At 45.9% G+C, this 15,413-nt stretch overlaps 1 protein-coding gene and 1 long non-coding RNA gene across 8 annotated transcripts; one reads left to right on the top strand and one right to left on the bottom strand.

The window, feature by feature from the left end:
• Window positions 1–279: 279 nt before the first annotated feature.
• Window positions 280–5,764, bottom strand: LOC114114824 (uncharacterized). The gene is made up of 4 exons (XR_003589357.3): window positions 5,535–5,764; window positions 4,751–4,868; window positions 1,097–1,212; window positions 280–492 (listed from the first exon to the last, which is right to left on the bottom strand). It is a non-coding gene; the product is annotated as an uncharacterized LOC114114824 (long non-coding RNA).
• Window positions 5,230–12,025, top strand: FBXL12 (F-box and leucine rich repeat protein 12). Of its 7 annotated transcripts, none has more exons than XM_004008505.4 (3): window positions 5,230–5,566; window positions 5,676–5,748; window positions 10,543–12,025. In XM_004008505.4, the coding sequence occupies exons 1-3, from the start codon at window positions 5,481–5,483 to the stop codon at window positions 11,362–11,364; spliced, it is 981 nt and encodes a 326-aa protein (XP_004008554.1). In that variant the 5' UTR covers window positions 5,230–5,480; the 3' UTR covers window positions 11,365–12,025. The 7 variants fall into 7 exon arrangements, with proteins under 7 accessions (XP_004008554.1, XP_042105841.1, XP_060271439.1 ...); XM_060415456.1 differs by having other exon boundaries at window positions 5,465–5,566; window positions 8,315–12,025; XM_060415455.1 differs by having other exon boundaries at window positions 5,465–5,566; window positions 8,230–12,025.
• Window positions 12,026–15,413: the final 3,388 nt, after the last annotated feature.

Genomic DNA, 15,413 nt, shown 5'->3' with positions numbered 1-15,413 from the left:
TGGACCGGCGTCCAGCCTTTCGGAGGCCCTTGGTTGAAGGCCCTTCGTTGTGCCGAGACACCCTCTAGTGTAGCATCTGGTGGGGACGCCCAGGCACATCCCGAGAGAACAGGGTTGACCTCCTGTTCCTGAGCCCAACGAAGTCTCTAACAGAAGCTTCAGGGCTACGGGGAGCCTGGATCAAGTCCTGCAGTTGTACTATACGTCCCCCTGCCTTCATTCAGGGCTGGACCCCGGAAGCGTTTTACTAATCCCTCCCCTCTGGCTATCTCGCCTGTCCCCAGGGACATCTGGGTTGCTGGCTACAATCCGTAAGTGAAGGAGTCTTCTGATTCTGGCCTGGGTACCAGCACTTACCAGCACTCCAGAATGAAGTTCAGCACTTACCAGAATGCAGCACTGATGAGGAACCACCTGGTGGAAACCAGCACACGTGCAAGAGTTCCCAGATCTTTGACTTCAAGGAAAGTCGCTCCTGCCCTACAGAGGGCGCTGTGTACCAGATCCCAACCTTGCTTTTCAGCCCCAGAGCAGCCCCCGGACTGATATGGTTCCCCAGAGCTGGTGGGACAGGGAACACCCCTTCCTAAATCCAACCTGCCTGTAGAACTCACTATTGAACAGTTTCTTCTCAGCAGACAGAATTCTCCTAGTTTGACAAGCCTAAAACGATTCACTCTGAAAAGGGGCTGGCAACTTCTGATTCACCCAATCCACCTTCTCAAAATAGGGTGTGAGATTAGGCAGAAGACCTGAGATACCTTCCTGGGGAAAGGATGGATACTCTGCGACCCTGTTGGGGCTGCCCTGACTTAAGGAACTGGCTCAAGAAGTGCCATCTCAAACACTAGTCTCCAGGGCCTTCCTGCCTCAGGACTTTTTCTTTTTTTCTGCCTCAGGGCAGAAATTTGTTATTTCTCCAACCTCTGCAGAATCCCACTAAGTGGGCTTCAGAGGGCAGGGAATCTTAATGGAAAGTTTATTCAGATTGGAGACACAGATCCAGATGATGAATCAAAACCTCAGTCTCATTCCTTAATGTTAAGCTGCATGGTCTCAACGGGCTTCCAGATGGCGCTAGTGGTAAAGAACCCACCTGCCTGGGTCGTGAAGATCCTCTGGAGAAGGAAAAGTACAAGCCAAAAGTAAGACCACACTCCTGGCCTCATTCTCTCTCCTGAGTTGAAGCCTTTTTCAGTGTATTTCTGTAAACTTCCATTAAAAAAATTGTTTTAATTAATATTTATTTTTAGTTATTTACTTGGCAGCACGTGTCATGCAAACCCTTAGTTGTGGCATGTGGGATCTGGTTCCCTGACCAGGGATTGAACCACGTCCCCACTCCAGTATTCTTGCTTGGAGAATCCCATGGACAGAGGAGCCTGGTGGGCTACAGTTCATGGAGTTGCAAAGAGTCAGACATGACTGAAGCGACTTAGCACGCACACACATGATTTCAACACTTCCCCTCTTTGATTCTCCTTTTCCTCATCCAGAAGAATAGATGGGGCAAGAAGGGAGATGGAAGGTAAGGGGTAAGCTTGAAGGGACTCATGTGCCTGGGGAAGTTTAGAAAGAACACATCTTTGCATTCACATAGAAAAACTAAGTCACACCAGGTGTTGATGGTGTTGACCACTAGACAGCGGAATTGCTGAGTCCATATTCCTCTTTTTGGTGCTTTTGGTGTTTTCCCAGTTATCTACAGTGAACATATGTTACTCATAATGAGGGGGAAAATAAATTTTTAAAAAATATTTATTGGTTGATTCGGCTGCATTGGGTCCTAGTTGCCATATGTGGGATCTTTGTTCCCCGACCAGGGATTGAACCCTCATCCCCTGCATTGCAAGGCAGGTTCTTAACCACTAGACCTCCAGGGAAGTCCCAAAAGAAATTTTGGGTTTTTTTGCTGTACCAAACAGCATTCTTAGCATCCTGACCAGGGACTGAACCCATGCCTGATGCAGTAGAAGCACGAAGTCTTAACTATTGGACCACCAGGGAAGTAAGTGTTATTAAAAAAAAAAAAGTTCTCACTCATTTTTTATGTTTGATTCAAAGGTAGCTAGGCAATTCCCTGGTTGTCCAGTGGTTAGGACTCTACTCTCTGACTTCCTAGGGCCTGGGTTTTATCCTTGGCTGCAGAACTAAGATCCTGAAAGCCATGCAACACAGAAAAAAAACAAAACAAAACACAAAACCCTTTCCTCAACAGAAACCCCACAAATTAAAAAAATTTCTTTTAATTAAAAAAGAGATAGCTAAAACACAGGATTGTGTTGCTGAGCTTATGGGCTGGGAGAGATTGAAAAGAGGTGAAGAGTGCTGCTGAAAGGGGAGGGAAATAAAGCCTGGGATTGTTGGGAGCTTGGGGATCTACTGGGGGTCTGCTAGTCCCAGCTGGGCTAAGGCATCCTGAGGAAGTGGAAGGAATGGGCCATGGGAAGTCCCAGGACTAGGCTGCCACTGCTGCAAGGACTCTCTCCTCCAGAGCTGGGTGGGATATGGAAAGGCCTCAGGAGGCTGGACAATTCACATTAGAGCTGCTGTTGCTGCTAAGTCACTTCAGTCGTGTCCCACTTCGTGCAACCCCATAGATGGCAGCCCACCAGGCTCCCCTGTCCCTGGGATTCTCCAGGCAAGAACATTGGAGTGGGTTGCCATTTCCTTCTCCAATGCATGAAAGTGAAAAGTGAAAGTGAATTCACTCAGTCGTGTCCGACTCTTAGCGACCCCATGGACTGCAGCCTACCAGGCTCCTCCGTCCATGGGATTTTCCAGGCAAGAGCACTGGAGTGGGGTGCCATTGCCTTCTCCAGACTCACATTAGAGACTTCTCTCTATTTCCTGATAAATGTCATTCAGAAATTCTCATAAAGAGACTCAGTACCTGCCCACTGGGGGCCAGGACAGCCCCAATCTCCCATCTGGGCCTCAGAAGGATCTGCTGTCATCTGCTACTGGGAGGAGCTAGGTGCTACCCAGGAAGGAGAGTTCTGAGTCACAACTCAAGGTGCAAGCTGGGCAGGGCCCCTCTGCCCCTTATTACCTAAATTTCTGACCCAGAGGAAAGAGCTTCTGTGTGGGGGTGCCCATCCTTCCACTCCTGTTCGCTTGATGGGGAGGAGATTGTTCTTAGGAAACCTGTGTAACTGACAGAGGCATTGCCCCTTCATGATGCCATGGGCTTTCTAGAGAGAATCACTGCCAGAGAGCACTGAGATAGAGGCCCACATTCTGGCATCAGAAAAATCTGGGCTTGAGGCCCTAGCAAGCAACATGATGTTTGCACGACCCCTGGTGGGGGAATTAAGATCCCACGTGCACTGTACAGCTGGCCAAAAGAAAATTTTAAAAAGCAAACTCTTTTAGATGAATGTGTTAAATTTCTGCAACTATGTATCAACTATATCTGAATAAAGCTTAAAAAACCTATATTGCTTTCACTTATCCATAAATAAATACATAAAAAGTAAAACACTGTGGTAGTCACTTATTAAGATGAGGAAACCAGAAACCCCTGGACTACCAGAGTCCAGTGGACCACCACGTCAACCATTGGATGACCAGGGAAGTCCCAGTTTTGCATTTCATACACAATTTCTTCTGTGTGTACATGTATTAAAAACATATTTTGCCAGGGGATTCCCTGGTGGTCCAGTGCTGGGACTCAGCGCTTTTGCTGCAGTGCTCTGGCTTCAGTCCCTGCTTAGGGAACTAAGATCCCACAAGCTGCACAGTATGGCAAAACAACAAAGCCCCCAACAAACAAACAAAAACAATGTATTACCATTATAGGCTCTTGGGAGTGTGATTTAGTAAAAGCTATTATAGATATAATATATATATATACATATATATGTAATATATACTTTCTGTTTCTATTATAAATACAATCTATTTCTATATGATAAATCAAACCAGGAATTGGATTGATGTGTCAAAGGACATGCCTCATGCGAAGAGTTGACTCATTGGAAAAGACCCTGATGCTGGGAGGGATTGGGGGCGGGAGGAGAAAGGGATGACAGAGGATGAGATGGTTGGATGGCAACACCGACTCAATGCACATGAGTTTGGGTGAACTCCGGGCATTGGTGATGGACAGGGAGGCCTGGTGTGCTGCAATTCATGGGGTCGCAAAGAGTCGGACACGACTGAGCGACTGAAATGAACTGAACTGAACTGAATGTTTTTTAAATGAATTAATTGGAAAGTCATCAGATTAACAGTTATTACAGTGTAGGTCTTATTCGCCAATTATGTAGTTCTTTCCTCAAACAGTATGACAAAAATTCAACGAGAGTGTACTGCTTATAATTTTGAATAGCTTTTGCCAAATCACACTTTCAAGAGCCTATAATGGCAATACATGGTTCTTTGTTTGTTGGGGATTTTGTTTGTCTTGCCATGCTGTACAGCTTGTGGGATACTAGTATATGTTACATATATATGTATATATACTTTGGCCACCTGATGCAAAGAACTGACTCATTGGAAAAGACCCTGATGCTAGGAAAGATTGAAGGCAGGAGGAGAAGGGGACGACAGAGGATGAGATGGTTAGATGGCATCACCAACTCGATGGACATGAGTTTGAGCAAACTCTGGGAGTTGGTGAACAGGAAAGCCTGGTGTGCTGCCGTCCATGGGTTCCCAAAGAATCAGACACGACTGAGCGACTGAACTGAACTGAACTAATATATGTATATAAAAGAATGTTTAGCTCCAGTATTGTTTAGCTTACCTGGAAGCAACCTGAATGCTCATTAATACAGGAGTGTTTCAATAAATTTCACTGCCCTGATGACTTGGCAACTTTAAAAATGAGTGTTATATATGTGGAGCAAGTGTCAATTCAGGCTCTGTGGAGAACAGTTTGGCGCCATCAGTAAAAGTAAAAAATTCAGTGTCTTTTAACAAGCTATTTCACTTCTACAAATTTATTCTCATGGACAAAAAAGCACTATTAAGTAAAAAAATAGGGACTTCCCTCTCTGCCTAGAGCTCCGCTTTTGGTCCCGCCCTCAATCCCGCCCTTTAGGGCTCGGCATCGGTATTAGGAGCTCGGTCCTAACCTCCAGCCACGCCCCCAGTCTCGTTCTCGCCCTTAGCCCCGCCCCAGGCTCAGCGTCGCCCGAGCCACGCCTTTTTTGTTTGGCCCTCCTCTCCGGCCCCGCCCCCGAGCCGTGTTCCCACCTTAACCCCGCCCTTGACTTCGTAATCGCCTTAGCCACGCCTTCCAGGCTTGGTCCCAGTCCCCAGCCCCATCCTCTGTGCGGAGTTCTGATGCCGTGCTGGTCTGGCTGCCAGGTCCAGCCACGTCCCCTCAAGAGCAAAGCCGAAACCCCGCCAGCTACCGGAAACTGCGACCACCTCCCTGTCCGCACCCTCTCTTTCCCCCGCTTCTTAGGGCCCCCGCAGGGCGAGTCCCCGAGTTCCTTTAGACGGAAGCGGAAGTGCGTGTCAACGGGATCATGGCGACTTTTGCCGACTTGCCCGACTCGGTCCTGCTGGAGATCTTCTCTTACCTCCAGGTCCGGGATCGGATCCGAATCTCCAGGTGCGGCCGCCCCCTGCGGGAGGGAAGGGCCAGGCGGGGGGCGCACTAGGAGACGCACATCTGATCCTCGCGGGCCCGGGTCGTTCTAACGGCGGGTCCCCTCCCCCAGGGTCTGTCACCACTGGAAGAAGCTGGTGGACGACCGGTGGCTGTGGCGACACGTCGACCTGACGCTCTACACGGTATGCGGGTCTGGCCGGGCAGGCCTGGGCCGAGGTCGGGTTGGTCGGACTTCGAGGACCACGCCTCCAACCCTGTGTTTCGAGCGAGGCTCTCCCGAGTGCGTCCCGCCCGCGTCCCTTACTTGCTCTGCAGTGACCTCCAGGCCTCAGCTTCCCCATCTCCAGAATGGGTATAACCAAGGTCTTGCAGGAAAAGAGCTTACTGATGAGTTTTCATGGAGAAATTTTCTATAGTCGACTTAGTTCTAGAATTAATCTGAGTAGTCAACCAAATCATTTCAACTTTCTCCCGTTTGTGCTTTATTTATTTTTCTTTGTTGTTGTTCAGTCGCTAAGTTGCCCAACTCTTTGCAACCCTATGAACTACAGCACACCAGGCTCCCCTGTCCTTCACTGTTTCCCAGAGTCTGCTCAAATTCATGTCCACTGAGTTAGTGATGCTCTCTAACCGTCTCATCCTCTGCTGTCCCTTCTCCTTTTGCCTTCAATCTTTCCCAGCATCAGGTCTTTTCCAATGAGTTGACCCTTTGCATTTTTCTTTCTATTATGAACTATTTCAGATAGATATAGAAATGTATAGAGGATAATATCTGAAACTATGTACTCACCACCTAGATTTAATCTTTTTAAACCTTTGGCTTTATTCACTGCAGATCTTGTGAAATACACATACAAATGTTTCTATGCAAACATATGCATACAACATTTGCACATATGTTTCTTGCACTTTTGAAACCCTCCTCAGAGATAACCATGACTATGAAGTGGATTTGTATCCCTTCATGTTTTTATTTACTGCCTATGTATGTGCTTATCAGCAGTATACAGTATTGTTACTGTGTTTCTAAAATTGAGATAAAACTACTCTTTAGATAATTAAATGCTATTTTACTTATATTAATATATCCACCCATTAGCAACTTTATTCACACATCACTTTTGAGATTTACTCTAATTAGTACTTGTAAATCTAATTCATTCCTTTTAATTGCTGTTAAATGAATATACCACAGTTTGTTTCTCTATTTTCCTGTTGACAGATGGTTAGATTATTTCCAACTTTCTACCATCACAAACAGCTTTATAAGACCGTGTCTCAAACTTTATTGTACATATGAATCACCTGTTGGTGTTAGGTTGGTGTTGGTCACTCAGTCGTGTCCAACTTTTTGCAACCCCATGGATTATAGCCCGCCAGGCTCCTCTGTCCATGGGATTTCCTAGGCAAGAATACTGGAGTGGGTTGCTATTTCCTCCTCTGGGGGATCTTTCCGACCCAGTGCACTGATAGGCAGATTCTTTATCTCCAAGCCACCAGACTATTTTATTACGAAAACTTTCAAACGTATGTAATAGTTAAAAGAACAGAGAACATAGAGTTGCCCACCACTAATACTTAATACATTTGTTTTATCATCTCTTCATCCATCCATCCCTCTTTCCATCAAGCTTTTATTTTTCAAATGTTTATTTATTTTGTTTTCCCATTTTATTTTTTAAGTATGCTTCAAAATCAGTTACAGATGAGTCCACTTCTAAAACACTTTAGTACCCATAATAGAGATTAACTAGGACATTTGTTTTACATTTCTCTTTTTGAGGTTTTATTTTTTAAAATCACAGATCATGAATAATTCTTACAAAAATTGGAAGTAGTATAACTATGTATGGTGATAGATATTAACTAGACTTATTGTGATGATCATGTCATAATACATACAAGTATTGGTTCATTATGTTGTATGTATGCCTGAAACTAATATAGTGTTATATGTTAATTATATCTAAATTAAAACCAAACCAAGCCAAAAAAACATTGAAATATGGTCACAGATGAAGCAAGAGCCTTTGACAGTCATCCCCTGGTATCTCTACCCTTCCCCAGAATAACCACTATTATGTGTGGAATTTCCTTCTATAGCATTTTCTATGCTTTTGGACCCTTGGGGCTTTATAGGGAAGGAAAGGGCAGTGGTTACAAGAGCAGGATTGGCCTTTGGGGTCAGGCTGTGTTGAATCATAGTTGTACTCTTGCAGCAATATTTGGCCAATGCATTTTTCCAGGTGGGGGTGTGGGGGTGGGGACGGAGACCTGCTTTGCAGCCAGGTACTGTGTGAGCGTTCTAGTTCAATACTCAGCGCTGCATCTGGCAAACAATAGTTACTCAATACAAGTTAACCATTATGGTTGAAATAATTGTACCCATATAAATTATAATATATATGTAATAGTCTTCCCAGGTGGGGTTAGTGGTAAAGAATCTGCCTGCCAGTGCAGGAGACATAAGAGATGCCGGTTCAATCCCTGGGTCAGGAAGATCCCCTGGAGAAGGAAATGGCAACCTACTCTGCCATTCCTGCCTGGAGAATCCCTTGGACGGAGGGGCCTGTTGGGCTACAGTCCATGGGGTCACAAAAGAGTCAGACATGACTTAGCAGCTAAACAACAAAAGTACATAGTAGTGTTTCTTTTTTCTTTAGCCTTGAAGGTATCATTTTGCCACTCCTTCCTGCATGTCTTGAGGAGTTACCCATGTTTGAATCTCTGAATCCTCTTTGTTCTTAGTTGCTATCTACATGGCTGTTATCACTGGACATTTTTGCTGTTAAAACCACGATGTCAGAAACCAACATTTCTGTAAGGTAAATTCCACAAAACAGGTATTACTAGGTTAGGCAGTGTGTTCATTTAAACCAACTAAAGAATTTGTTTAAAAAAACATAAGTAGGGGAGGGGCCAAAGAAAAGTGCACAGGATTGAAAATATACAAAATTATAAACATTGGAAATTAAGGTCTCTCCCTGCTTCTGTCACCCAAGTCACCTTGTTCTTTCTCAAAAAGGCAGTAGCTGTTCTCATATTTTTAAAAACAAAACAGGTGCCAGTGGGTGTCCATATTTTACATTTCAGTAAAAATCAGATTGCATTTCAAAGTAGCCAGACCAAGTCCCACCAGCAGGACCCAAGAACTGCTTCTCCACATTCTGGCTGGTGTTTGATATCATGAAACTTAAAGGATTTTCTCATTTTTCTTTTTACAAGTAAAAATGATTCAACTTCTGGCTTTGTGGCCATTTGATATTTTGCCAACAGTGGCTTCCACTCTTGTGAGTTACCTTTTAGTGGTAAGTGTTTCTAGTGAGTCCCTTTCCTCAGCCCAAATTTGCAGGTCTAAATTGGATCAGGAAGATTTGATTCCTCTATCAAGAGTAGTTAACAGTGGGGAGGGATAAATTAGGAGTTTGAGATTAAAATATACATACTACTATGTATAAAATAGGTAACCAACAAGGACTTACTGTATAGCACAGTAGGAGCAATACTCAATATCTTGTAATAACCTAAAATGGAACAGAATATAAAAAATATATATAGATCCAGCATATATGTATATATATATATATATATATTCATCCATATGTATACACGTACGGGCTTCTCTGGTGGCTCAGATGGTAAAGAATCTGCCTGAAATTCAGAAGGCCTGGGTTTGATCCCTGGGTCAGAAAGGTCTCCTGGAGAAGGGAATGACTACCCACTCTAGTATTCTTACCTAAAGAACTCCATGGACAGAGGAGCCCGGTGGATGACAGTCCATGGAGTCACAAAGAGTCAGACATGACTGAGTGATTAACTGTTTTACATATATACATATATATAGATGTACACCAAAATAGCAATCACTGAATCACTTTGCTCTGCACCAAAACTAATACATTGTAACACACTGTAAATCAACTATATTTCAATGACAGTGTGAAAAACATGAATTTAGGAATAAAAGGATTGGGGATACCAAGAACCCAACAGAAAAGGAATAGCTGAGGGACAGCAGAATATCGTCTTGCCTGGTCATGGATTTTGCTAATAAAAAAGTCATATTTACAAAAAAAAAAGTCAACAAATTCTATGGTATGCAGTTTCTTTTTTCTGCCTTTTTTTTTTTAAGGTAAACTGTACCTATAATAAAATACATGAAATGCTAGTTAGTATATAGTTGGTTTTCTACAAGTCTAACTTCCCAGGATTAAATTTTGCAGCTTTCACTATTATTAAGCTATGATTTTTTAAAAAAAAACCTAGATCTAATTTGCCCTGGGCAGTTTTAACCTTTTTCAGTTTTTATTTTGTGTTGCTCATTTCTGTGAGGAGGTGGTCATTAAGAATGGGATAGGCACTTCCTTGGTGGTTCAGTGGTTAAGACTCCAGGCTTCCACTGCAGGAAGCGAGGGTTTGAGCCCTGCTTGGCGAACTAAGATCCCACATACCATATGGGATGGCCAAAAAAAGAAAAAGAAAGAGATAAAAATATTGCTGGGTGGATTCACTTTTTAAAAAATCTTAAAAGATATAAAATTTCATTAAACCTGGAATCAATAGTATTTCATAAATTAGACAGCAGTAACATTTTCCTAGGATATATATATACAGATCACAGTGATTTTCATTATGCAAGGAATTGAAAGGTTTAGAAACAGGCTTTTTGTTGTTGTTGTTTCACTTGCTTATTCCAGAAGGTAATGAGACTCACTGTCCTGGTAGAGACAGATATGTTATGATGGTCTCTTATCCACCAATGCTTTTGTTCAAACTTAGAGGTCAAAATGGTGGGGTTAAACCATCCTGTTACTCCTGGAAAGGTATCTGGTTGAGTGAGGCTGGTGAGGGAAGGACAGAATTCCCAGGAAGCCTCAGAACCCCAGCCGGGGCTTTTCTGTCTCCAGGCGGGTGGGGTCCCTGGAAGATGCCCCGTATCTCTGGTCCAGACACCCTCCCATCTCTGGCTCTTACAGATGCGGCCCAAAGTCATGTGGCACCTCCTCCGCCGGTACATGGCATCCAGGCTCCATTCCCTGCGGATGGGCGGCTACCTGTTCTCAGGCTCCCAGGCTCCCCAGCTGTCCCCTGCCCTGATGAGGGCCCTGGGTCAGAAGTGCCCCAACCTCAAGCGCCTCTGCCTGCATGTGGCCAACCTGAGCATGGTGCCCATCACCAGCCTGCCCTGCACCCTGAGGACCCTGGAGCTGCATAGCTGTGAGATCTCCATGGCCTGGCTCCATAAAGAGCAGGACCCCACGGTGCTACCCCTGCTCGAGTGCATCGTGCTGGACCGTGTCCCCGCCTTCCGTGATGAGCACCTGCAGGGCCTCACACGTTTCCGTGCCCTGCGCTCGCTAGTGCTGGGTGGCACCTACCGGGTGACTGAGACCGGGCTGGATATGGGCCTGCAGGAGCTGAACTACCTGCAGAGGCTGGAGGTGCTGGGCTGTACCCTCTCGGCCGACAGCACCCTCCTGGCCATCAGCCGCCACCTCCGAGACGTGCGGAAGATACGGCTGACTGTTCGGGGCCTCTCGGCCCCTGGCCTGTCTGTCCTGGAGGGCATGCCAGCCCTGGAGAGTCTGTGCCTGCTGGGGCCACTTGTCACCCCAGAAATGCCTTCTCCGCAGGAGATCCTCACCTCCTGCCTCACCATGCCCAAGCTCAGGGTCCTTGAGCTGCAGGGGCTGGGCTGGGAAGGTCAGGAGGCGGAGAGGATCCTGTCTAAGGGGCTACCCCACTGTATGGTCATTGTCAGGGCCTTGCCCAAAGAGTCCATGGACTGGTGGATGTGACTGCATCCCCTACCTCTGACCCAGGGATCCCCCTCTTAGCTTTCATTAATGAGATCTGGACCCTCTGAGCAGCACCTTGCCAGTAGGCAGGTAATCAGGTTGGAGAGGCCTGAAGGCCACAGGTAGAGAGAACCCAGGCCTTGGCGTCTTCAGGTCATTGGAATCGTGGTTCACCAGCTGTATGGCCTCTGTAACATGAGCCAGCCCCTCAGAGGCCCTATCCTCACATCTGGAGATGAAGAAGACCACAGCTACCTCATGGTTACGTTACAGAGCCTTAATGTTTACCACCTCCGGGCCCACCAAAGGTCCTCCATGAAGAGCTGTTCTCAGGAACAGGATGATGCGGAAGGGCAGATTAGGACTTAGGGAGACCTGAGGGGCCGAGACCCCTTAGGACGCCTAGAAAGGCTATCTATGCATGCACACCTGCACACTAACATGTCATTGACACGCAGACACACCACTGGTAACATTGACACGCCACTGACAGACTTACATGCACACGGGAGACACGGAAAGGAGGGCGGGTACAGTTCATGCTTGATGAGCAAAATGTTAATAAAGATCCGAAGCTGTCCTTTCTGTATTTTGTATTCTGGATTTTCCCAATTTTCCATAGTGTAATTTTGCTATTAAAGACAAATAAATTTTTTTTTAAGCGTTTGGTTTATTTATTCAACAAATGTGTCTCAAGCTATTTTGCAGGGACTATTCTAGGCACTGGGACCACAGCAATGAATGAAACACACACAAGGAAGAAGGCAGGGTGATCAACAGGTGAACATATGCATGGAATAGTTTTAGAGACTCTGAGCCAATAAACTAGGGCCATGTGATGGACGCACATGTGTTTGGTTGGGTGGGCAGGGTGGGCTTCTCTGAGGGGAAACCTGGGAGGCAATGAGGAACCAGCCCTGGGGAGCACTAGGAAAGACAGAAAAAGCAAAGACCTAAGATGGAAATAATGAGCTTGGCATTTTCTGAGGATGGGAAGAAGGTCCAAGTGGCCAAGGGAACAAGGGGTGAACAATAGTGAAATCAGACATGATGGGGAGACGTTGGAAGGGCCTCAGGTGGCTTTGGTTTTAGGGGTTCAGTAAGTAGCAATTCGTTTTCCTGTCTTTTGAGTCTGAACCACTTGAAAGATACAGGTGGCAGACAGATAGCGATCCTAAGTGCCTACCCTTGAAATGAGGTGGTTTTTTTTTTTTTAAAGTAGAGTTGATTTACGATGTGTTCATTTCTGCCATAGAGCAAAGTGACTCATGACTCAGTTATACATATATATATATATATATATATGCATATCTTTTTTTTTTTTTTAATAACACAGCATGTGTGATCTTAGTTTCCCAACCAGGGATCAAACCTGTGCCCCCTGCAGTGGAAGTGAAAGAAGCTTACAGTGAATGGTGTTGCCGGATTTGTGGTCCCCAAAGGAGAAGATTTAACTCCAAAGACAGTTTCAGTCACTCAGAGCTTTGTGTAGATTTTTATTTGAAGTGCAAGTGACAGAGAAAGCTTCTGATATAGACATCAGAAGGGGTCAGGAGAATACCTGGCTTGCTAGTTTGGGCAGGGCATATATACTCTTCTGCTAGCTAGTTAAATAAAAATAATACCTGAAGGTTTGTAAAAGTTCCACCATACCCTTTCCCAAGGCATACATCATGTTATAACTTTGGCACAAGATTAGCCAGGGGGAATGATCCGGGTCAGTGTCTCTGGTGGAGATATACTGTTGCTGTGTCATCAGGGCTACAAGTCTTGAGAAACAGGTTCCCAGGCAAGATTTGTTACAATTATAATTATTCATAGAGTCTAAGAAAAGCATTTCCATGAGTAAGACATTGTGTAGCCATTAGTTCCAGACCTAAAGAAAGGCCAGTTCTCAGGCAAGATACATTGTTGCACAAGGCTTAAGGAAAGCATGAGCAAGAGTATTGGACTCCTCTTTAAAGGGCCCTAAGCTTTAGCTCAGAAGCAGGATGTCTTAACCACTGGACCACCAGGGGAATCCCTATATATTCTTTTATATATGTTTTTCCATGATGGTTTATCCCAGAATATTGAATAGAGTGGACTTCCAGGTGGCTCAGTGGTAAAGAATCTACCTGCCAATGCAAGAGACATAAGAGACATGGGTTTGATCCCTGGGACGGGAAGATCTTGCGGAGGAGGGCATGGCAACCCACTCCAGTATTCTTGCCTGGAGAATCCCATGGACAGAGGAGGCTGGTGGGCGACAGTCCATAGGGCCCCAGAATCGGATATGACTGAAGCAGCTTAGGACACATTGAATATAGTTCCCTGTGCTATGCAATAGGACCTTGGTGGGTTTTTTGTTTTGTTTTCTGGCCACATCTCACAGCTTGTGAGATCTTAGTTCCCTGACCAGGGATCAAACCTGTGCCCCCAGCAGTGGAAGGATGGAGTCCTAACCACTGGACCAAGTGAAGTCCCTAGGACTGTGTTTTTTATCCATGAGTGTTACTTCTGATCGGAGCTGGGTTAGGAGGGTGTGTGTGGCTTTGCAGGCTCACCACCTGCCTGCCAGTTCAGTGTGCCTGCTCTGTGGTGGGCAGAGGCAGGAGAGAGGAAAGGGGGTTGAGCTGGGGACCCTTGGTTCTTTTTTGCAAGTTCACCTATCAGAGAGGAACCAGATGTTTTATTCTTTTCCTGCTGGGGCAGCCAATGAAAATTCCTTCCCATCTGACCACATGTAGACTAGGGTGTGACTGCTCCCCTGATGTGGCCATAGTTAGTGTCTACTTGTCCCACACCAGGACCAAATCTAGCAGCTCCTGCCCAAGGCATCTAGGGGACCAGGTTGATCCAGGCTGGGGCATGGGCCCTGGGAACATCTCAGGAAGGGAAATGACCAAGGGATCTGTCACCTTGGTAGAGGGTGTTTGGAGATCTGGAATATACTGTTGGGAGAGGGGGTGTGATGGAGAGATCAACAGAAGCCCTGTCCTGGCCTCTGCTGGTCTCCCTGGAGATGGAGTGTTGTTGTTTAATCACTAAGTCGTGTCTGACTCTGCAACCCCATGAACTGGAGCCTGCCAGGCTCCTCTGTTCGAGGGATTTCCCAGGCAAGAATACTGGAGTGTGTTGTCATTTCCTACTGACATTCAACCTGGAACAGCTCCTTTCCTACTTTTCCAGTGGGAATGGAGCAACAGATACGGAGTTGGAGGCAGTGGTGTGCCCAGAAATGTTTACTGGCTGGTGTTAGCAGGTGGTGGTGGAGGAAGTCCTCATTCGCAGTGGTTGTAGCACCTGCAGATTTTTGTGGTGTAAAACTCTCTACCATGGCTGGTTTCAAGATACCCACAGTTTAACAACTTGGCTCAAGAAATTCTTGAAAATTTAGCAATCACCTCCCCTACACTGGCATGAACTGGCTGCAGCACACCACTAGTTAGAGGTGTTCTTTTTTCCCCTGGCTCACCTAGTGGGGGACTCATTCTATCTTAGTGGTGCCTTCCTCGAGTTTAGCTCTGAAGGTTGGTGGAGTTGTGGGACATCAGACAGAGCTCCTCCCCATTTGGGATCTCCCCATCCTTAACCAGTGCCTTTTCCTAGATAAGGAGCTGGGGGTTGAGGCTGTCCTCTGTTTTAAAGTGTATCTGGGGCTTCCCGGGTGGCACAGAGGATAAGAATCCACCTGCCAATGCAGGGGACACAGGTTCGATCCCTGGTCGGGAGGATTCCTCTTGCCATGGAGCAACTACACCTGTGCACAACTACTGAGCCTGCGTCCTGCAACTACTGAGGCCTGCATGCCTAGAGCCTGTGCTCCAGAGCAAGAGAAGCCATGGCAATGAGGAGCCCATGCACCCCAACAAAGAGTAGCGCCCCCATCATCACAGCTAGAGAAAGCCCGAGTGCAGCAACAAAGACCCAGCACAACCAAAAATCTATAAATAAAATGTACCTGGACCGTAGTGAAGCCTTGGGGCAGGAGTCCTGGTTCTCCCCTCAAGCAATAACATTATCTTCGAGCTGTTTTTTAGATACTATAAGTCCCTACATATGAATGA

The sequence above is a fragment of the Ovis aries genome, chromosome 5 (assembly GCF_016772045.2).
Source record: "Ovis aries strain OAR_USU_Benz2616 breed Rambouillet chromosome 5, ARS-UI_Ramb_v3.0, whole genome shotgun sequence".
Taxonomy (NCBI): Eukaryota; Metazoa; Chordata; class Mammalia; order Artiodactyla; family Bovidae; genus Ovis; species Ovis aries.
Note: the sequence above shows the minus strand (reverse complement) of the source record. Positions and strands in the feature narration are given on the sequence as shown.